General features: G+C 36.6%; 3 protein-coding genes across 5 annotated transcripts; 1 reads left to right on the forward strand and 2 right to left on the reverse strand.

The window, feature by feature from the left end:
- Window positions 1–595: 595 nt before the first annotated feature.
- fgl1b (fibrinogen like 1B) lies at window positions 596–4,647 on the forward strand. The gene is made up of 7 exons (XM_083568142.1): window positions 596–811; window positions 2,053–2,254; window positions 2,867–3,026; window positions 3,544–3,641; window positions 3,726–3,814; window positions 3,933–4,123; window positions 4,255–4,647. The coding sequence occupies exons 1-7, from the start codon at window positions 749–751 to the stop codon at window positions 4,436–4,438; spliced, it is 987 nt and encodes a 328-aa protein (XP_083424268.1). The 5' UTR covers window positions 596–748; the 3' UTR covers window positions 4,439–4,647.
- A 315-nt stretch (window positions 4,648–4,962) lies between these two features.
- On the reverse strand, window positions 4,963–10,151 carry thsd1 (thrombospondin, type I, domain containing 1). 3 transcript variants are annotated; one of them, XM_083568115.1, is made up of 5 exons: window positions 9,901–10,151; window positions 9,526–9,674; window positions 7,448–8,407; window positions 7,137–7,298; window positions 4,963–7,034 (listed from the first exon to the last, which is right to left on the reverse strand). In XM_083568115.1, exons 2-5 carry the CDS (start codon window positions 9,581–9,583, stop codon window positions 5,581–5,583), a joined length of 2,634 nt encoding a protein of 877 aa, XP_083424241.1. In that variant the 5' UTR covers window positions 9,584–9,674; window positions 9,901–10,151; the 3' UTR covers window positions 4,963–5,580. The 3 variants fall into 3 exon arrangements, with proteins under 3 accessions (XP_083424241.1, XP_083424240.1, XP_083424239.1); XM_083568114.1 differs by having other exon boundaries at window positions 9,526–9,660; window positions 9,901–10,028; XM_083568113.1 differs by having other exon boundaries at window positions 9,526–9,660; window positions 9,890–10,002.
- Window positions 10,152–12,014: 1,863 nt separating this feature from the next.
- vps36 (vacuolar protein sorting 36 homolog) lies at window positions 12,015–22,105 on the reverse strand. The gene is made up of 14 exons (XM_083568137.1): window positions 21,973–22,105; window positions 20,185–20,253; window positions 19,987–20,057; window positions 18,891–19,005; window positions 18,634–18,720; window positions 17,392–17,478; window positions 16,691–16,723; window positions 16,519–16,596; window positions 15,239–15,373; window positions 14,984–15,049; window positions 14,424–14,488; window positions 14,041–14,125; window positions 12,802–12,878; window positions 12,015–12,710 (listed from the first exon to the last, which is right to left on the reverse strand). The coding sequence occupies exons 1-14, from the start codon at window positions 22,066–22,068 to the stop codon at window positions 12,614–12,616; spliced, it is 1,161 nt and encodes a 386-aa protein (XP_083424263.1). The 5' UTR covers window positions 22,069–22,105; the 3' UTR covers window positions 12,015–12,613.
- Window positions 22,106–22,134: the final 29 nt, after the last annotated feature.

Raw genomic sequence — 22,134 nt, forward strand, 5'->3', positions numbered from 1 at the left:
ACTGCTGACGACAACGAATATGCAGGTGATTAAACACTGGTCAGACCTTAAAATATTAATAATATTGATTATTTGAAGGCATACAATTTTTTTCAATTAGCTACCATTAGCTAATTATGTTGAATTTATTTGTCCTAGTGTCCGTCATAACTTCCTATATAAATATTTTGTAGTTCTATGCATGCAAATCAGTGTTTTGCACCGACACTAGACTGCCAAGCAGACTTTTTTAACACAAAGAAGGTTTTCCTGCAGTGGGCATAGAAATCTGGTGAAATATAGGGCATTATTCAAAGTATAACGTATCTGACATTTGGTTGTATATTTAAAACAAATATTTCACTGACTGATAATGGCATTAAAAGTTCAAATTCATAAGTCATCCCATTTTGCATTTTAGTTTGTTTTCGAGAGGAAAAAAGTGCGCCTGTGGAATGTAAGGAATGGAAAAGTGGTGCAACACCTTCTCTGGATTTAATGTAGACCATGTGGAACAAACTGATCCTATAAATAATAGAAAAAAAAAGCTTGCATGGTCTTCACTCCTGACCCATCAGCATGTGAAGTACAGCTCCTGGAAATGAAGCTAGCTGAACCCATTACAAACAGTCTGCTCTTTTCACTGCCACTGGAGTCTTGACTATCTTAAAGAAACAATCATTTAAAGCTTTAAAAAGCTGTTGTGGATCTGCTGTGTAAATTGTATTTTTCCTTGGTTTTGAAATTTGAGTTTTCTGATTTTGTAATCATGTCAGGGGTGTTTCCTCTTCTGTTGGTGGTGTTCTTCAGAACTCTGCAATCAGCAGGCTCGGTAAGAAATACTGTTAATATTGCTATTTTAACAGATGACTCCGGTCTAGTTTTGCTCTGACAAATACTATTCCAAAAATTTTTAGTTGTGTAAATTGGGCTAACTATTAAAAAATATATATATTTTTTAAATAATCTAGAACTCGAGATTATATATCTATTTATGACTTTAAAATGTTTGTTAATATAAAGATAGGTCTATTTAAGTGAACCTTATGAGTACTATGGTCTAGTGAAAGCACCATCTGGGCCACATTGTGTTTACGTCAATTTAACTTGACAATAGCATAACAATACATTATATTTAAATGAAAAATATATGTGGTGCTTAGTGTGAAGCTAAAACAAATATATCTGATATATACAGTACAGACCAAAAGTTTATATATATATATATATATATATATATATATATATATATATATATATATATATATATATATATATATATATATATATATATATATATATATATATATATACAGTACAGACCAAAAGTTTGGACACACCTGTTCATTCAAAGAGTTTTCTTTATTTTCATGACTATGAAAATTGTAGAGTCACACTGAAGGCATCAAAACTATGAATTAACACATGTGGAATTATATACATAACAAAAAATGAACTGAAAATATGTCATATTGTAGGTTCTTCAGAGTAGGCATCAAGAGTATGCCAAGAGTGTGCAAAGCAGTAATCTAAGCAAAAGGTGGCTACTTTGAAGAACCTACAATATGACATATTTTCAGTTGTTTCACACTTTTTTGTTATGTATATAATTCCACATGTGTTAATTCATAGTTTTGATGCCTTGAGTGTGAATCTACAATTTTATATATATATATATATATATATATATATATATATATATATATATATATATATATATATATATATATATATATATATATATAAAAGATGTGATCATTTGTTTGTATTAATATATTAAACTCATCTTTAAGAGGTCTAATTTAGCATGTCATGGCGTATTTATGGGTTATTTTACTTGATAGTTCTGTCAAATTCTTGGGTTGCTACAAAGGATCAGTTTTAAATGCTTTTGCATAGAACCTTTATAGGTTTTCTTACAGGGAAAACCCAATAAGCCTTATCAATTTAGCCCCCGTTTATACATCTGTTGTTGTATGTGTGCATAGAATTGAAATTTCATAACCATCCTATATATTTAGTTATTAGAGAAATGAAAAAAATGTTTATGATGCCTGTCTTTGGTTAATTGAGACAGAGGATGAATGTCCTTTTGAAGTGTTGGAGCTGAAAAAGAGCATCCAGAAACTTAATCAAGAGCTGATCTTTTGGGACTGGAAACTGACGCACCTGCGTACGCACCGCCGCTTCAGACCGGCTGTTGAATCAAAACAGGACAACGAGACCTTACCAACTCTGCCAAGTACTGGGGGGAACCTGCTTGTTCATGACAGAGGTGTTATTGTATATTAATACTACATACAGATTTTAGAACATAGTACAACCTAAACATAAATTATACACTGACATCAAACTTAGTAACTTACTATTAAAATGGTTATGGTTTGAGGTTTTATTAGGTTTTAGAAATAGAATACAGTTTAAAACTTTGTGAAGGAAAAGACTAAGCTTAAGTAGGAAACACAGATTTAACATTATAATCAGTAGTATGGTAGGAAAGAAGTTAACAACCAAAGTGAAGAGCGAAGGAAGAACCTTACAGATGAGGCCATTGCTATCTCAAATGATGTGCAGGGCCCATCTGGTATGTATAAATGTCTATAAATTAAATATAAATATAATTCAGCTTTAGAAACGAACATAACCAGTATTTGAAGAACAGAAGTATCACAAGTGCTTGACAACATTCATACACACACACACAAAAATTCTGTTGAGCTTCTTTTTTATTACAGAATTTTATCTCAAGTTTCTTTTCACACATTCTTGTTATGTATATATGGCAGACTTTCACTTTTTGTCCATCTATTGAGACAACCCAAAATGTAAAGTACTGAAATTATTGTGACATTTATGCACTTGGGCTGTGTTTTTATCATATATTCAGACTGTTCTGAGCTGTTTGACAGACTCAGACCTGAGAGTGGGTTCTACCGGATTAGACCAGATACAACTCTTGAGCCTTTCTTTGTGTACTGTGACATGGAAGATGGAGGAGGGTGGACCGTGGTACAGAAACGGCGCAACGGTAAAGTGGATTTTAACAGGTAGGCAATAATGCTTCTTCACTATTATGGGAAATTCTTTAGACAGCTTTTTCCAGAAAAAAATCTATTGATAAACTCTTAATTCATCCTTTCACTTATTCATCTTTACTAAACACTTTATCATGGATTGGAGCCTATCCCAGAAACACTTGGTGTAAGGCAAAAAGACATCCTAATTGGGATGCCAGTCTATCATTAAATACATAAATATTTGGCCCTCTATTCACACCTTGAATCAATTTAACATAGTAAGTCCACCTACTGGCATGCTTTAGAGTGGTGAAGGGAAAAGAGAAAACATTATAATATTAGAGGAATGTGTATCTTTCTCAGAATTTTGGTTAGAATTGGCATGTCAAAAGTACAGCGGATGAAGCTTGGAAACTTTGGATGAAGGATGACAATAATGTTTAAAAAAATAGAAATAAAGTACACCATATCATGATGCTTAGACATGTTCATACATCAAAGCACATAGTAACTATTAACCAATTACTGAATTACCTTCTTTTCTCAGAGACTGGGACCAGTATAAAAATGGGTTTGGTCATTTCAAATCAAGTAAAGATGAGTTCTGGCTGGGCAACGATCATATTCACACCTTGCTTAACAGAGGTAGGTGTCTGTTGACGAACCTGTATAACATATATCCCCACAGTTTCATGTGAAATATTTCAATTCTGTGTACATTCTATGAAGGACAAAAAGTAATGAAGATTGATTTGATGGACTGGAATGGAGAAAAAACATATGTGATGTATGACAATTTCCGAGTGGCAGATGAAAAGGTAAGCGTTCGTATCCTTTTATTGTTACCTAAAAATAGCAATACAAAAAATTATTATAGCACTGCATATGGTTTTTTATTTTATAACCACATTTGTTGTGTTTCTTCTCTACACTCAGGATAAGTACAGGCTATACTTTGGAATGTACAGTGGCCGGGCTGGAGATGCCTTGTCTGGTGGGAGTAATATGGTGGAGCAGTGGTCTGCCTCACACAGCGGCATGCCGTTTAGCACCAAAGACCAGGACAATGACCGCTACCTACAAGGAAACTGTGCTGTAGAGAACAAGGGAGGCTGGTGGTACAACAGGTAAGCAGAGGCATATTGAAACGTATTCTTCATTACAGCTTTAACAAAGGTTAAGAACTTGCTGCAGATGGTGTGTATTCAAACGAATCATTCATTAATAGCTGCTTACAAAGTTCTATGCTCCTCTTTAGGTGCCATGCTGCCAACTTGAATGGAAAGTTTTACAGAGGAGGAAAGTACACAGCAAAACATGACAATGGAGTTGTCTGGAGCACCTGGCGAGGTATCTGGTATTCCATCAGACACACAAGCATGAAAGTGCGACCAACAGCATTTATGGACAGCCTGGGGAGTGGAGCAGGTCCTGACAGCTAAAACATTACTCTCTATTTAACATTGCTTTATATCATGAGAAGTTACTTTATACTGCACCATAAGGCAATCCAAACATGCAGCAAAAGCAATGCATGCAGTATTAAAATCTGATTATATCCTACACTTAGAACGTGCATGTGGATCGTAGATGTGCTACAGCATTCTTTAGCTTTCTGAAGGGTTAAATAAATATTAAAGACTTATCCCAATTAGCTTGTACAAATTGTCATTTATGATAAATGTATCTTTCTATGTATATGGACTTTCTCCGAAACGCTTTACACACAAACTTTTTATACTATTATTTTGTGTATTTTCCTTTGACAAATGTTATTAATACAAATGATTATTGATATTTTATACCTACATCTGACCCTTTCAATAATATCAGTAATTAAAAGGAAACCTTCTCTTTTCCTTTTTAAGCAACCCTTCTTTCAAATTCTATAAAATATACACTGTCTATGGTCAGCATTTATGCGAAAAGTAAAAGGCATTAAAATAATAATAAAGACAAATACTGATAACATGAAAGATATTTATTTGCAATGCATACAAAACATTAATTGCTTACCTATTAACTGAGACATTCTTCCAGTGTAAAGAGACTTCCACATTTCTTTAATACTGTAGCCACTTAAACAAAATACTTATGCAGTAATCCTGCAAAATTACAAATAAAAAATATAAAAATAGCTTGTTCTTCATTTACAAACAAAAATAAATGTATTTGTTCTAAGACTAAGTATTGCTTATATGTTTAATTAATTAAGTAAGTACTTTACTTAATAATACTTTATACTTAATAATTCAGTTTTATACATTATCTGATAAAATATCTATGTTAATCTTTAAAAGAATTACAGTAAAAAAAAAAAAATGCTTACATCGAACTGGTTAATCAAGTGCCAATAACATACTAGACCTCTTCAGAGCACATTGTGTGTTCTGACAATAAAACTCTTAAGCTGTGCATTTTATATGATTTGTGATGTTAATTAGGAGCACATAATAAAATGAAACACAAAATAATAAATTATTCCTCTTTTACTTAAACCTAAAACCTGTTCTCAAAATGGTCATTCTAAAATTGAAGGCTGTATTTTAAAGCTCAAATTCTGTTTGCACATTCTCACCTATAATCAGGTGAGTCTGAGGCCTTTAGTTAATCCCGTCCCATCCTCCTCTCCCAGATATCTAGAAATGTCCATCATTTGCTGCTCATCCTCAGTCAGTCCATAGGAAGAGCTGCTGAAGTCTGCAGAGAGTGGGAGGCTTTGACATCTGCTCCTGCTATGATCAAAACTGGAGAAAGTGGAACTTCTCTGTCTGTGGGGGTTAGTTGATGAATTGGCTTCTCGCAACTTCCTGGCCAAAATGTTTCTCTGAATGGGTGATGGACCTCTTCTGTTCCAGTTTTGCTCTGCCCTTTCAACTTGATCGATCCCAAAAGATGGGGGCCAGCCCACTCCGTTACTGTCCATTGCACGATTTTTTGTTGGTGTTGAAGTGACTGTATGAGCAATAGAGGGTTTGGATTTTGAGACGGAAGGCATATCTACCCAAACTCTCTGCCTGTGGTCACTAGAGCTGTCAGGTATCCTATATTTACTATGAGACCATGTCTCCTGCTCAGGAATTGGAAGCTCCCAGGCTCTAGTTCTACAGCTGCCCTCTGGGAGCTGTCGGGGAGCCACCTGTGTCATGCTCCGCTCCCTGAAAAACTGTGGCTTAGCTAACTGCTGCAGGTTGCTCTCGTTGAAGCTAGATGTCCTCCTGAAGTTTGGATTCTTAGAAAAGCCCATTCTGTTTCGTTCCACCATTGCAACCCAGTCTGCAGTTCGTTCTTGCCGCTGGTCCCGATCACTAAAAACAACTTTTGGTGTGGCCATTATCAGATTCCGCTTGGGGCTCAGTCTATCAGGCAGAGTGACGGAGTTTCTGTGAGGCCACGTTGGCTCTGTGAATGGGGATTTGCAAAAGATACTGACTTCTTCTTGACTTTCTAGGTCCTGAGGCACTGGTGTAAGTCCAGCAGATGTAGAGGCTGTGGCCTCCACCATGATGTCATCAACAGGACTCTGGGAGACATGATAGACTTGTGTGGCCTCTTTAAGTCCTATCTTCTTCATTTCCTTAAGCTGCTGCTGTGCCAAACGATACCCAAAAATGGGAGGTAGAATCTTTTGACCAGAGGGGGAAAGCCGCTCAGGATCCTGAGGGAATGGCATGGAGAGAGAGAAACTCTTTTGACAGGTCAATACCCCCTTGTCTGATGCTCCCCGAATAGACACAGGGCATGTTTGGCCTTTTTGAAGTGCAGTTGCCCCCATACTTTCTGAGAAACTAGGCCTCTGCACGCTGTGTCCACAAATAGAAGCCTCGTCTGAATTCTTGCGTCCACTAGATGAATGCATAGGCTCGGGCCGTGCTGAGCTACACGTTGGTGCATGGCACAGTTTTCTACACACTGTGATGAAGATTGTGACCAGGATTCCAACTATACAAAGGGAGATACCAGCCACCACTACCAGTTTTCCTCCAAGAATAGAGTCCACATATGGAGGAGGTGGGACAGAAATAGGAGTCATGACATCTGTAAACAAAGGGAATATGACAGATTTGGACTTGCAGAAAATCAAGACTGTGGAAAAACAAACATGTAAGTGTTGTAAGTGCATTACTGATAATAGCTTACCAGTACAGTCCTCCAGGGAGCAGAGTGACTGCTCTTTTACCATGCCAGTGCACTGCATCCCACCACCAGGGGGCAGAAGACACTCACGCACACGCTCTCGCACGCCATCTCCACAGGTTACACTGCACCCACTCCAAGTTTGCCACGGCCCCCACATCTCCACTAATATTTCACGCATACAAGTTAAGCAAAAATATAAATAGGATAAATACGCTGTTGGTGGTGGCATATTAGATTATCTTGATTTAGCTGAAACACACTTTTAGTCATTTATGTGCAAAAACCCACTTTTAAAAGATACATAAACTTACCAGCATTTCTTTGCACAATGATGCACGTGTGTGCCAAACTGGAGGAGTGACTGTAAATATGAGCATAATGAAAGCAATACTTTTTCTGTCCAAGATCAAACTGGGAGCAATTAAACTCTGTCTCATTCTCCCCTTGGGTGAGAAAGTGAAATGCAAGCTGAGAGGGCTTTTCCTGCTCTGCAGCTGCACTGGCCTCTTTATACAGCAACACTTTCCCTGAAGTGACCGTGCAGGGTGGAGAAAGCAGGCTGACAGACACTGTTCCATCACATCCACTTTTGTAGATGTTCTCAACCAGAAGCTTGTAGGAGAAGATGCGAGACAGATAGAGTGGTCCTGAGGATTTGATGTCTTGTTGGGTGTGATGGGACTTGAGAGCTAACTGGATAAAGCCAGCCTCAGTCAGCAGGGAAGCACACCTGAGACCCACGTACTGGGACTTCACGATCTGGATAGTGTGTGCCGTTCGTTTTTGCACCTTGTCGATAGTATTCTTCCCAATCTGGTTGTGCTCCATGTAGCTGACCTCAAGGTAGAGAGATGAGCTGCTGTTCAGGCAGACATGAAAGTCAATGTTGGTAGTTAGAGAAACCTGGAATGCACCAGAGCTTTGGTTGTTGTTAGCACGCTCCACTCCGAAGTGGAAAGTAGGCCACTGGATATGTAGTACTGGGCTCCACCAGCTGGAGGTACTTTTCACTGTGCCCTGGTTGACTATTTGGTCTAATCTGAAAATGAAATTCCCGGCATATAGGAAGCATGTGCAGTCAAACTCCTGAACACCCTCTGACTGATTGAATGGCAGAGGTCTAGTTAGCACAGTCAAATTCCGATCAAGATCGACCAAATCGATCGACAGTTCACTGTCTGTCATGTTGCTGTCTGCACTGTAAGTGACAAAAACACTGGTGTTGCTTAGAGCAACATGTTCCGAGGACCACAGACGTAGACCAGCCATTGCTGAAAAAAGGTGAAAAACATATATATATATATATATATATATATATATATATATATATATATATATATATATATATATATATATATATATATATATAAGCATTAAATAAGAAAAAGTGAAAATAGACACAGTTTGCAAATGAAAACAGTTAATGCAGAATATTAATTTAGATGAAAATAAACAGCCTTACAGAAGTTACAGAAAAACTTACAGCACAGTAAATCTTCTAAGGACATTCATATTCAATGATGTTTCCTTTTGCTGAACTATTTTTCTTATAAATTTGCCTCAGGAAATTGTAATTCAGTTCTTTATCTTTAGTCTCAAACTTGCTTAAGTGGTTCTCGCCTTTAAATAACAGATTTGTACCTGGTGCTGTAAACATAAACGGTCCTGTGCCAGGCCATCTGTTTACATTTTGCTTATAATGAACATCAATAATTTTCAGTACACTAAGTATTATTTGGTTTAATAGTATACAGTTGTACAACAGTAATGATTTACAGTGCAATGTTCTACTGTCACTCAACAAAGGATGGGTTTCCTTTAGAATCTGGTGCCACTGTCACCCTCAGATTTGTCATTAGGGATCTAAATCTAAATGTATTAATGCAAAGTGTATCTGTCGTTAAAAGCACTATTGTATTGACCTGCTTTATTATATCCACAATAAACTTAAAATAAAAATACAGGAATTTGTCTATTCAACAATTATTGCTGTTTACTGCGTGCACTCTAAATCCCCGCCACCCCCCTTCAAAACACTTTGTTTCCTTTTGACAATAGGCTCCAGGACCCTGCGTTCACTTGAGCAAGTCATTGTGATTTGCGGATGCCACTACACATAGGTCACTTCCCAAGAAAAAAATATATATACAACCGGAAAAATGGGCAGGAAAAACACCTCCTCCCTTCTCTTCCTATCTAAACCTGCTCTACTACAGAACATATATCAGCTGGCATAGTTAAATACCCAGATATAAATGATTATGCACAGTAAATTGATTTATCTATGTATAAATAAAGGCATTACAGCTAAGCTTATATTGCAGAAGACTGAAATTCTTGTGTATCATTACAATGCTTAGTTACTGTAGATCTTAGTGTATCTACTTACCAAATCCCATAAGGAGGAGCAGGAGCAGAAATTGGAGTGGGGTGAAACCCTGTATCATTCCGACGCATATGTTCTCGTTTCTGTTTGCTCAACATCACCTTTATTTTATAGTTTTTTTTTTATATCTCTACAGCCCTGTAAGTTACACACTATTCCAACAGAGAGCAGAAATTAGCATTTTTTAAATGTTGTTAATTTTCACCATCATCTCAAAACATGCATGGTTACAAACAGGATTTAATGGTTTCAAAAAAGCACTATTGGAATAAGAATCTCAGTGCAGCTAGTAAATAGGATTCTCATTCAACAAGTCCTTACAGAGAACATGATCATTTTAGGTTAGCAGTTTGAGCATTTTCTTCACTTTGTACTTACATCCAGCCTGAGCGGTTTGATTCATGTACTGAAAACTCGGCTTCTCTTTTTCCACTCGACTCAGCACCAATCCTTGTATTTTGAGGCTTCCTGGGATTCATATACTTTATACTTTCTGAACAATTCTGGCCTCAGGAATGAACGCATCAGAGTCAGATTTTGTTTCACCAAACCAGTGATTCCAATTTTCCAGCTTGTCCAATGTCCAGTGAAAATACACAATCATCAGCTCTCCATCTCCAGTGTTCAATCTACTATACACACACACACACACACACACACACACACACACACACACACACACACACACACACACACACACAGGCACACAATGTGTACCGTATGTGTATGTAAGACTCAGTTAAATGAATCTAAACAAAACTTATGGTACAAGGAATCCTAATGGATGAAATCTATCCTGGTTTTTCTATATTTATACGTTTTAAAACTAGAAACATTCACTCTTTTGTGTTTGGAAGAATTGGATTCTAGTGTAGGCTTCAGTTTCTTAGTTAGTGAGCTCATAAACTGTGTATTTAAACCTGAATTCAACCTCAAGAAAACTACTTAATCTTATTGAAAAGTTCTGGTTCTGTTCACATTGACAGCCTCTACACACACACATTAAATGTTTAATGCAAGTCAAACCTAAAGTGTAGCATTATAATGAACTAAAATTCATAAAATATCAAATAATTATAGATATAATAAATGCAAAAAAATAGAGGTATGTGCATAGAATAGAAATAATTTCATATATAAGAATAAAACCTAGTGTATTTGCTCACGTTCTGCTGCACACTTTATTCTAACATCTATACGAAAAACAGTTATTCCAGAATGCAGTTAATAAAAGAACAATAATGCAAAACTTACAGCATCGGTGTGCAGAACAGAAACGCGTTGTTTATTCCGTACGCCGACGCCTACAGAGGATCTGGAGAGGAGCCGCTTGAAGCACTGAGGTTCTCCCACTGCTGCCTTAGGGCGGGTTTCCGCGTTGACTTTTATTGGATTACAGAGTATGCAGAATAAAATATTTTTGTTTGGGTGATTGGACAACATTTGGACTACTAAAAATGTAAAAAAAAAAAAAAAAAAAAAAAAAAAAAAGGATTTCAACAACTTGTGCTCAGCGGCCATTTTATTAGGAACACCCGCATCCATGTATATTTATGTAATTATTTAAAAAGACAGTCATGCTCCTGCTGCACCACAGTCATTAATTATTAAAATATAATGGAATAAAAATGACATATACCGGATAAAATATGTAGTTGAGCAGAGAGTAAATGCTGCTTATATCTTTGATACTGATAGTAAAACTAGAAAGTAGCCAGACTACAGCAACAAAGTACATATACTCAAATACTTTTCTGGATACAGGTCATGAGTATGGGTTAGAGAGGGGGGAAACACCCAGAAAAGTGGAAATTCTGTGAATGATGAGCAAGGTCAGTGGAGAGAAGCCAGAATGGTTTCAGCAGCCAAAAAATAGCCTATACTACCCAAGATAATCCCTCTTTACAACTAAGATGAGCAGAAAGACAGGCTTAAAGGCACAATATCTCCAAAATTGACATAGACAGGACATTCAATCTTAAAAAAGGCAACAAAAAAAGGGCTAGACTAAACTGGGCACCAGCTCATTAAAACCTATCAATTGGTAGTGGTTGAAAAGTTTGGCAAAAAAGCTGTTTGGCAAAAAGCCCCCCAATTGCACTAAATCTTAATGCAATATGTTGAGAAAAAGTAACCGTATTTGCACTATTATAGAGTATATAGTGTACAAAGACACATTTTCACCATATGGTGTGTATAGATAGGGGTTAGTAGATTTTGGGTAAAAGTAAAACATTAGTAACATGAATTCAAATTATCCATTCATCTACATTAAGCACTTTATCCTGATCAAGGTGGAAGTGGACAGGAGAGTTCACCTCGTAAAGTGCACCAGTCACAGGGCACCATGCACAAACATTTATTAACTTTATTTACACGTGTGGGTAATTTGGCATCGCCAGTCTGCCTATAAACATGCTTTTGAAAAGGTGTATATATATATATATTTGGATGATCACAAGGTCAAGCAAAATGTTTAGTCCAAAAATCACACACTGGAAGAAATAGAACTTTATTTATGTAATACAGAAATCTAAGGTTAAACTTGCAGTTCTTTCCCAAACTGTTGGAACAAAGTCGGAAGCACACATTTGTCTAGAATATTTTCTTTGCTGTAGCTTAAAGATTTACTTACAGATAACTCTAATGGAAAGTGGAAAAACTGGAGATTAACAGTAAAGAAAGGGGGGGGGGGGGGGGTCATGAGTAGGATGTTCAAATATCCCATGTGGGGGTGATCACCGGGTCTTCATTAACTGTTTAACTGTATAACCAGCGCATGTGCGACAACATTATAAAGAAGTAACCATCTATTTATTATCAATTGAAACTTCCAAAAGTCCAAAGCTGAAACTTATACATGGCTTTGTCATCTCTTAGTCATGGCTTTGCTGATCAGGGGTTTATAATGACTTAAGTGACAGGACTTTAGTACCTAATTCAGTTTTACAGTTACATTTCATACAGCTTTTTGAAGCAATGTAGTGAAAAAAAACATGGTTCCTTTAAACCTTTTCCTGTGTATAAAGAAATACAGTAAAATCAGAATCAAGTCCAGTAGAATCAAATAAGTCCAGTACAAAAAAATCGGCTATTCCTGATGATCAGAGAACAGGTTGGGATAAAAGCGCAGGCCTTCCACAGAGTCGTCTCTGCATAGGTGCCCCATTTTCTCTGCCAGCAGCAGTCTGGAAGAAAAGAAGATATTGAGAGCTATGACGATGTTACAACCAATATATATATTTATGTAGTATACAAAACATGTAAATCAAGCAGTACCTTTCTTTAGAAAGGAGAACAGACAGTCCCAATAGTTTGGCAAACTCCTCCGCTGTCAAGGATCCCTTTTCAGACACCTGTGAAACAGAAACAATGCTGATTCAATATTGTAATTGTACTCATTGTGTATAATCCCCTTTTTATGTACTGTTTATTTATGTTCATATTATTCATATCATATTCATTCATTTATCTATAGTATTTGTTAAATATATCAATCTGTGATCTATGTATATATTCATCTATCAATATAATCTGTTTATATTCGATCCAATACTTAAGGGTAACAAGTGCTGTCTAATGAGACTTTTTAAATAAGCAATAAATTAAAAGTCTGTTGTCTTAAGTGATGGACAGTAACAGTAAAAATGTAATTCATTACTGTACTTAAGTGAAAATTTTTCACGCATCTGTACTTTACTGAAGTATCTTCAGTTGGGGAGAATTTTCTTTAACTTCACTACATTTCATATAGTATAATATACATTTATATACATTTCAAATATCTTACTATCTTACAGTCGTTCCTTTTTATGTGTGAATAAAAATGTAACTGGTCAATCTCGCAGCAAGCCACCAATTTTGAACTTGTTTTGATTGGCACTTTGTGGTATCTAATTATCACCAACATACAGTTCAACAGCAAACAGAACATTTTGAGAGGAATAAAAGATCTAAGAAACTCCTGACTCAAACTCGCCACAACACCTGTGGCCTTATTTGTGCGGGTTTTTTTTTTCTTTTTTTAGTCGTTGAAAAGAAGGTTCGGGGCTCATAATAATTTTAATAGATATCAATCAGTGTTTGACTCAATAATATCATTCTATTAATAGATGTGTGCTAAGAGTGTTTTCATTTAAACTGAGTTGATTAAGCAAAAAATCTTGTGACAAAAATTATCTTGTGACATTATAGCCATTATGAACCACAGTACATTGGATACTTAAGTACATTTAAAGGCAAATATTTTTAACTCTTACTGGAGTTATAGTTTACCTACTGTATCTCTACTTTAACTCGAGTACATGGTTTCCTTAGATGCTAACTCTGAGTGGACTGAGGGCCTCATTTCCACACAGCTGCTGGGAGAACGATGGAGAAGTTGTCAGCACATGGCTGTGGCTGACTCGTAGCTCCAAGTTCCGCTCTCCCAAACCCCCAATTAAACATGATGTATAGTATGTATCGCTAGCTCTAAGTGATTTAACAGGGAAAGTGTAACGGAAGCTCAACACTCACATTATCGATAGCAGATGCAATCATCTTTTCTTCGCTGTGAGATTGAAGCTGAACCACCATTACGCCGCTGTCAAACACTCGCAACCTGAGAGCAAGATAAACATTAATGAACTGACTTCCACTAAGAACCACAAGTACAGCAATAATTAAAAGAAAATTAGGCCAAGCTCCTTGAAGCGCTATCCAACCAATACACCATGTCTCAATTTAGGTCGGTAATTTTAGAGGGATTGGGAATGTGAACAGTTGTTTTCTTTTAAAAGATAGAAAGCAAAGAGGCCTCTAAAAACAGGAAGTCAGACAGGAAGTGGCTGCAGATTTCTCCTTTAGCTTGCATCCCCTTGCTCACATACACACACAGTCTCATGCACACATATACTCACCTGAGAGGGAGTTTCAATGACTCAAACAATTTGCAAGCATTGACCATGTCCTCAGGAGACAGAAGCTATAGTTGAAAAAAGAAGATTAATCCATTTTAATGTCTCGCTACAGCGCAAATATATTTAAGCTTTTTATGTTTGCTACCAGCAGGAAACAAGTACAATTTCTGTTCCACCACTCTTTGGGCGCTTGCCCATCATTTGAATATACATTTACACCAACCAGGCATAACATTATGACATTATGCACTAATTATCTCTTCATCATGGCACCTGTTAGTAGGTGGAATATATTATTCAGTAAGTGAACATTTTGTCCTCAAAGTTGGTGTGAAGAAGCAGGAAAAATGGGCAAGCATATGGATTTGAGCATGTTTCTGCAGCTCTTGTGGGATTTTCCCAGTCAGCAGTGGTAGTATTTATCAAAAGTGGTCTAAGTAAGAAACGATGGTGAACCCAGCGACAGGGTCATGGCCAGCCAAGGCTCATTGATGCACATATTCAATGAATAAAATGCGTTATGTGTACTTGTATGTAACATGAAAGATATGCTAGTTTACCTCCATCCCTCGTGCTCGGTTCACCAAACAGTAGACCTCTGTGAGGGCCATCATACCTCCTCGCTCCTGTTGAGATCAGCAGCATTGTAAGGAACACAAAGCGCACACTAAAAGAGCTGAAATTAACAATTAAACTGAACTGCAGATTTCTGGTCGGGTAATTCATCAGAGATAATTGCTTAATCAATGCATAAAAGAAAATACTTGTTTTCACCTAACTCTTATAAACCCATGGACATTAACATATAGCCATACCTCCAGTGGTGCCTGCAGTATGTTTCCCAGCTGTTTAGCAAGCTGCATGTGATAATGTGTGCCTGAGCCGTGGGTTTCCCTGGTTACGGGGTTGGCGATGCCCATGCTCAATAAATACGATTTGAAGCGGATAGTCTAAAAAAGGCAAAGGTACCATTAGCCACTGTAACATTGACATAATTGAAATCATACGGGGGTCTTTTTACAACTTTTATTTCCCCAAATAGTCACTTTCTGATTTCAGAAAATAAACTCCAACAACAATTAAACAAATTGACAGTCATTAACATAATTCCTCATAATTCCACTCTCTATATCTACATGTCACTCGGAAAGGAATGTTTCAACGATTTTCATTACGTAAAAGAGGGGCTTGCACGGGTCCAACAAACCTTACCATGTTTAGGTATCAAAAATGTTTTGCATGCTTCATACTATCCATTTAACGCTGCTTTTGAGAGACAACTCATATCCAACCTTTTGATTATTTTGTGCATTTGTAGAAAATACATCCATATTTTGAAATATTACCTCAGTCTATAGACCGATCAGGCATAACATTATAAGCACCTGCCTAATATTGTGTTATTCTCACATTATTGGGTCTATCATAAAACCATATTGTGTCTAAAATGTCACTTAATGAATATAAATCTAATTGTTTGAACATGTATTTATTTATTCATGTATTCATTTATGAATTTAGTATACACTGATCAGGAATACCATTATAAACACCCGCCTAATATTGATTTGGTATCCGTTTTGCTGCCAAAACAGTTCTGAAGCATTAAAAGCATTAATTTCTTCAGCAATTTGAGCTACAGAAGCTCGTCTGTTGAACCTGGGCTGCCCATTACCCTGTTGCTAGTACACCAATGTTCCTCCTTTGGAGATGCTCTCACCCAGTCGTCTAGACGTCACAATTTGGCCTTTGTCAAACTCGCTCAAATCCTTACGCTTGCCTGTTTTTCCTGCTTTTAACACGTCAACTTTGAGGATGCTTTGAGGTTCACTTGCTGCCTAATAAATCCCACCCCCTGACAGGTGCCATGATGAAGAGATAATCAGTGTTATTTTACTTCACCGGTCAAAACTGATATAATGTCTTAATGTTATGCCTGATCAATGAAACATCCACAATGTCAGGGGCAAAACAATGGCGATGCATATATACTTACGAATGCTATGTTGTGTTCTTATTGGTGAATATATTAAAATAAACACTGTGTTGTTTGCCATTCTATTGTTATATGCTATAGTTACATCTCCTGCCTCACCTCGTCCTCAGTGATGTCCCCCTGTTTGTCTTTGATTTTGTTGGCGATGGATCTGGAAAGCTCCACCATCTCCTTCGCCTGATGGAGATAAAAAAAAACAAAGGCAGAGCACTATGATGAGACATTGTACCAACAGAATCTAGTAATAAAGCATGAGGGCAAAGTGACTGACCTTCACCATAAGTTTGTTGAGATCTTCAAATGCCTGATGGGAGACAAAGTGAGGAGGAGCGGAGGATTAGAACAGGTTATCAACTAACAGCAGCCTACACTGGAGCTAAATAGATACATAATGTACATCCCAAATACACCAAAAATGCTAAATATACATGTATTATTAATGCTTTTAGAAAAGCAGTTCTGCGGTTTATTTATTTAACGCATTAAAAATCTAAGTTTTAATGGCATGTATAAGGAAAGCAAGCCAGTCAGCTTACATCACTAATACATGAAATTTTTTTCACATAAAAGAAGATGAATGGAAGAGAATATGATTTATACATATTCGTTTTATTTTAATGCTCTATTACCTATTTTGAAGTCTCTGTCTAAAAGAGGGAGGGACTTGACAGTGAAATAAGTGAGCAGTGTTTTAATTTGGCTCCTCGCTGGGTGAGCGCTTATCTCTACTTTTAGCCAGAACAGGAAGCCTTTTAAGTCCCACTGCATGGCGTCACACAGGCACACAAACAGGCCTGTGCTCTATAACAACATTAAAAAAGTCGCAAATCAGAAAGGGATACAATCGTCCTGCAATGAAGAGTTAAGACACAAATCTATTAAGATGCCCACTCCACACCACTGCTATAATCTTCATCCGCAGTTCATTCTGTCCAACTCGCTGGGTTTCTCACAGATCTATTGCTGTCTCACCTCTGAAATGTTTTTGTCCGTCTCTTTCCTTTTCTCCTCCAGCTTCCGCTCGATGCCAACAATCCCGACTGCACGTGTTTTTCCTGTCTGCAGAAGCACAAAAGATGGGGGGTGGGGGTGTATAAGGCTTTCTTGCTCTCACGCAGTCACACACCATCAAAACAACATTAACACTATCACCCTGTCAAAAAAAACAAAACAAAGGAAAGGAAGGAAAGGGTAAGGCTAGCAGTAATTCCTTATTGTTCTATCTATTAAACTACATAGTGCAAACAAAGCGTAGAATACAGTTATATCACAAGTTTAGAAGAACAAAGATAAAAGTACAGTACAAAAAAAAGATCTGTCAATCAGTTAACATATTAAAATAGTGCCACCTAGAGGCATTATTAAACACAATCATTGTGTGCTACCTAGACCTCTAGTACAGGGGGTCCCTAACCACTGGACCATGAACCAGTACTGTAACATGGATCATTTGATAGCTAGCCACACAGAAAAAAAGTTTTTAATGTTTAGCTTATTTCCACTGTATTGTCTTTTGCGATCTGCATGGTGTTTTATTTTAATGTTTTTACTAAAAAAAGACCACTTCCACCTTTGCCAATTTCCTGGACTTTTGTTTGAATCTTTTTTATGAATCGATTCATATGAAGCTCCCACTGATTCTGCATTTATAGAAAGTAATATTTTCAATGTATATGCAATCAAATCATATAATATGCATAATAATATTATAATATGCACATTATTGCATGTGACAATATATGGACCCACTAAGACACCCACACACCATATTCCTTTATCGAATGCATTTAAAGGAATCAAGGAAAACACAGGAGTCTTCAAAAGTGAGGATTCCCTTTTAAAGCTTGATCATTTGTTATAGTATTTAATGTTAGCTTACGGTCTAAAAGTTTTACCTTCCTGAAGCAAATTACACCATATGAAGAACAATAAATATACAAAATAATTGTTCTTATTTAAAATAAATAATACAACTAAGAACTATATCACCAACCGGCGAATTCACTTTCTCATGCGGGAAATAGGTTCCTTCTCAAATACACATTTTTACTTTCATTATATGTTTTTTCTCTCAAGAAGGAGCTAACGACTAAAAAAAAAAAGGAGGCAAAGAAATAAAATGAGGAAGCGGCATAACTTGAAATGAGAGGCATCTTTCTTTTTCTTTTCTTTAAATGCTTAATAATTTCACAGGTAGGAAAGCTGCAGGCAGACCTTGAGTCCTGCTGTGGTAATGGGCTGCAATACTGGCATATTCTCCCACCTCCTCTGAGTCATTTCCTCTGTCAGGCGTCTGTAAAACTGCACACAGTTCAACATTACTAAACATCTACGTCACATGCTGTAAACGAAACGGAATAATTGACTTGTGCATTATACAACATTTAGATTCAACATGAAACTTTTAGATTCAAAGGTTGGTATAAATAGAGGGTTTTTGTATTTGTACATAAATCACTTTAGTCACATACCTCAATTTGCCCATGTTCCTTAAAGGATAATTTAATGAAGGAAAACTTGCTGTTCTGGTATGGCCCCGGCTCCTTATTAGCAGGAGATGGATGCAGGTGAATGACAATCTTGGCACTAAAAGAATAGAAATACATAATCATAAAAGATTATTGATTCTAAATACTGCGTGTTGTTACCTGGATGAACAATGACTGTCTTTATGTTGTGTTATAGTTGTTAATTAATTGGTTGATCGGTGTAAGTTACAGATGGACCCCCGAGTAACGATGGTTCTGCTTCGTTATTATGATGACGATATCGTTACGCCAAAATCGCAAAAACGTTTTGCGGCATTCAAACGTAGAAGCGTATGCTCCGCCCTCGACTCGTGAACCTGCACTCGTCCGTGCGTAAGTTGTTGTGTTTTGCTAAATTGTGTTCTGTATTTTGTTAAATGAACAAACTACATTAATACTACCCCATACTGATCACCATTCTTCAAGACTTCTGGGTAGGCTATGATATTTTTCAAGTTACGTTGGGATGGGGTCATCTCCATCGTAAGTCGGGGACTAGCTGTATGTTATTTGAGGAAAAGGTACATTTCACAAAAAGAATTACAAATGACACCGATCATCATGTCACCTTCCTGCAATAAATCTTCCACCTAAAAGTTGTGGATGAGTCCCTCAGTTACAGTTCTCCAAAGTGTGAAAAGATGATTTTAAAACCATATAGCCACTCAAGATATCAAACACACAAAAGATGCTAAAAAAACAAATAATTAGCAGTTCCAGGAGTTGTTGTTTTTTTTTTTTAAGAAGAATGGACAGTTGAACTGCTCAGGACCAAACAGGAACTAATAAAAATGATAAAAACAGTCATTAATTATCCAGGGACCATCACCACACAGTTCCAAATGAAGCGTGTGTAAATGTTTGAACTGGTTCATTCTGGTAAAATTGGATATTATTGTGTCTTGTAAAACATCTGCTATGTAAAGGGAAGTAATAAATAAAAAAAAGTACCTTTTATTACATTTTTTTTATTTAAGAAGATTGTGCAGATGTTGAAGCACTGTATATATAATCTTATGACATATTAAATCATACATACCTCTTTCCAATTCCTGCAGCCTGCTCCTCGAAGAATATGATCTGAGACAACGGTATACATATACAGCACTCCTACATATTCAAACACAGTGGAGAGACGCGAAAGTGTGACTACAATCGGTTCACATTTGCATATAACTTAATGAAGATCATCTTTTTATTTTTTAAATGTAAGAAATGTCACTGGAGATTGTCTCACATGGTTTTTTTGATCCCTCCAGATTAATCGATGTGTGCTCAAGAGGACCACGCCTACATCAAGTTTCACCTGCAAAACAATACACCGATATCGTGTTCCTCTTTAGAGTAGAGACCGTGTAAAACTCACTAGCAGCCAGTTTGCTCTTTTTACTAAAAAAACATACAGTACCGTGGAAATGTTTTAGACCGACATCAGCTTTGTCGTTTTAGCAAAGTTCTAATGCTCATCCATATTTATTTTTCAGTCTTTTTGAGATAAAATCTGAAAATACAGGAAATATGTACAAAAACCTAATAATTTTTTCAGGCAAAAGTCTGTATTTTTTGTGATCTCTGTTTGCACTAAGCACATCTTGAACTCAGTTGTTTGTTTTTTTTGGAGACAAGGTTTCTTTAAGAACTTTAGATTTTGGTTGTTTTAAATTTCTTTTTTATTTCCAGATGATCCCATATTAACTCTATAGTTTTTAGGTCTGGACACTGTAAAGGCCAGTTCGTGATTGTCATGAACCATGAGTGTTTTATCAGCTGTTTTTCTCTGTAAATATGATTTCACTGCTTGGGATCATTATCATGCTGTTATCCTGCTTTCCAGAAGGAATGGCATAATGAATTAAAACCTGTCTGTACTTTTCCTTTATGATCCCATCAATTTGGGTAATATCGCCAACACCACTAGTAGAAATGCAGCCCCCAAAATCAGGACAGATTCTCCCCCATTTCATTGCATGCCACAAGTACTCACTCTTCCATTTCTCACCAAAACTTTTTCTCACATATTGGCTATGAATAGACCAAAAAACTTGGATTGATCACTCCATAATACTCTTTCCTGCTGATTTCATTTCAGTATTTGTGAGCATTTGCATATTTTAGCCCTTTAACCCTGTTTCCCTTTTTAAAAAAGTGGGTTCTTGGCTGATACCATAACGACATTTCCAGGTCAAGCTTCTTCGGACTGTCACGAGGTAGTTACCTGATGTTAAGCCATGTCTTTACTGGAAAAAAGAATCTCTGAAACACTTCTTATCAGATCTTTTTTAAATGTCTTTTTCTTCTGATCCGTTTTTTGATTCTTTAAAACAACGTGAATACATCCAGTTTTTTTCTGATTTCCTTTTAAAGGTCTCATTGCTGATGCAAAAGTATGATTTGATGTGTCTAATTTAGTGATCTTTGGCATTTTAATAAAATGATGTGATTGATAGTTGGTCTCATCAGCAAGTTCCAATCAATTCAGCTCATACAGCATGTGGTGAAAAACTTTTTTTTTTTTTTTTTTTTTTTTACAGCTGTGCAAACCATGGCAATAATTATGTTTCATTTTAGGCTCCTGATATTGCTCAAGTGTAAGAGATGACACTAAATAATGCAACTTTAGTCTATAGAATCTGTTTTTCTGATGTTGTTGTTAATTGTGTATGGTCCTTCTGCCACTGCACAAACAAATCTAATGGTGGACTAAGACTTGGCCTTGTCATTTTGAGAAAACATACAGATTATGCATAGTAACAGGCAAATTATTTAATTAAATTGAACATTTATTAATTACTCCACAAATTAATTTTACTGTCACTACTCAATATTCGTCACCCTATTTCTATACCTAGAGAAATGGCGGAATAGCAAATAGGACACAAATCGCTTTCTAGTGCACTACAAAGCAAATAGGCGCAATTGTTTTAAACGCCCTTTGTAGCGCCCTACCACGAAAAGAAAGTGTGATTTGGGATTCAGCCCTTGCCTCTGTACCAGACTAGCTGCTCTGAAGTGCAAAGTTGTATACCTTGTCGTCTCCGTCATATATTCTGACACTCCTCTGCTGGATTACTAAAGTTTCATTCATCTCAAGGAGTCCGTTGGTCCACACGAATCGGTCCATTTTTTCTAAATATGAATACGTAATAATAACGAGATAAATATATTAAGACGAACACATTCCTACATG

This window comes from Silurus aristotelis (assembly GCF_946808225.1).
Source record: "Silurus aristotelis genome assembly, chromosome: 18".
NCBI classification, from domain to species: domain Eukaryota; kingdom Metazoa; phylum Chordata; class Actinopteri; order Siluriformes; family Siluridae; genus Silurus; species Silurus aristotelis.

What these genes read in the sequence shown, in the direction of transcription:
- fgl1b (XM_083568142.1), top strand. Translation starts at nt 749, where the DNA reads ATGTCAGGGGTGTTTCCTCTTCTGTTGGTGGTGTTCTTCAGAACTCTG. An exon ending in CCTGCTTGTTCATGACAGAG is followed by an intron (nt 2,255 to 2,866) that starts GTGTTATTGTAT and finishes TCATATATTCAG; the next exon opens with ACTGTTCTGAGCTGTTTGAC. An exon ending in TCCGAGTGGCAGATGAAAAG is followed by an intron (nt 3,815 to 3,932) that starts GTAAGCGTTCGT and finishes CTCTACACTCAG; the next exon opens with GATAAGTACAGGCTATACTT.
- thsd1 (XM_083568115.1), bottom strand. Translation starts at nt 9,583, where the DNA reads ATGATACAGGGTTTCACCCCACTCCAATTTCTGCTCCTGCTCCTCCTT. An exon ending in GCTCCTCCTTATGGGATTTG is followed by an intron (nt 8,408 to 9,525) that starts GTAAGTAGATAC and finishes ACCTTTTTTCAG; the next exon opens with CAATGGCTGGTCTACGTCTG. An exon ending in CATTGTGCAAAGAAATGCTG is followed by an intron (nt 7,299 to 7,447) that starts GTAAGTTTATGT and finishes GTGAAATATTAG; the next exon opens with TGGAGATGTGGGGGCCGTGG.
- vps36 (XM_083568137.1), bottom strand. Translation starts at nt 22,068, where the DNA reads ATGGACCGATTCGTGTGGACCAACGGACTCCTTGAGATGAATGAAACT. An exon ending in AGGAACATGGGCAAATTGAG is followed by an intron (nt 18,721 to 18,890) that starts GTATGTGACTAA and finishes AACTGTGTGCAG; the next exon opens with TTTTACAGACGCCTGACAGA. An exon ending in ACCGAGCACGAGGGATGGAG is followed by an intron (nt 14,489 to 14,983) that starts GTAAACTAGCAT and finishes TTTCAACTATAG; the next exon opens with CTTCTGTCTCCTGAGGACAT.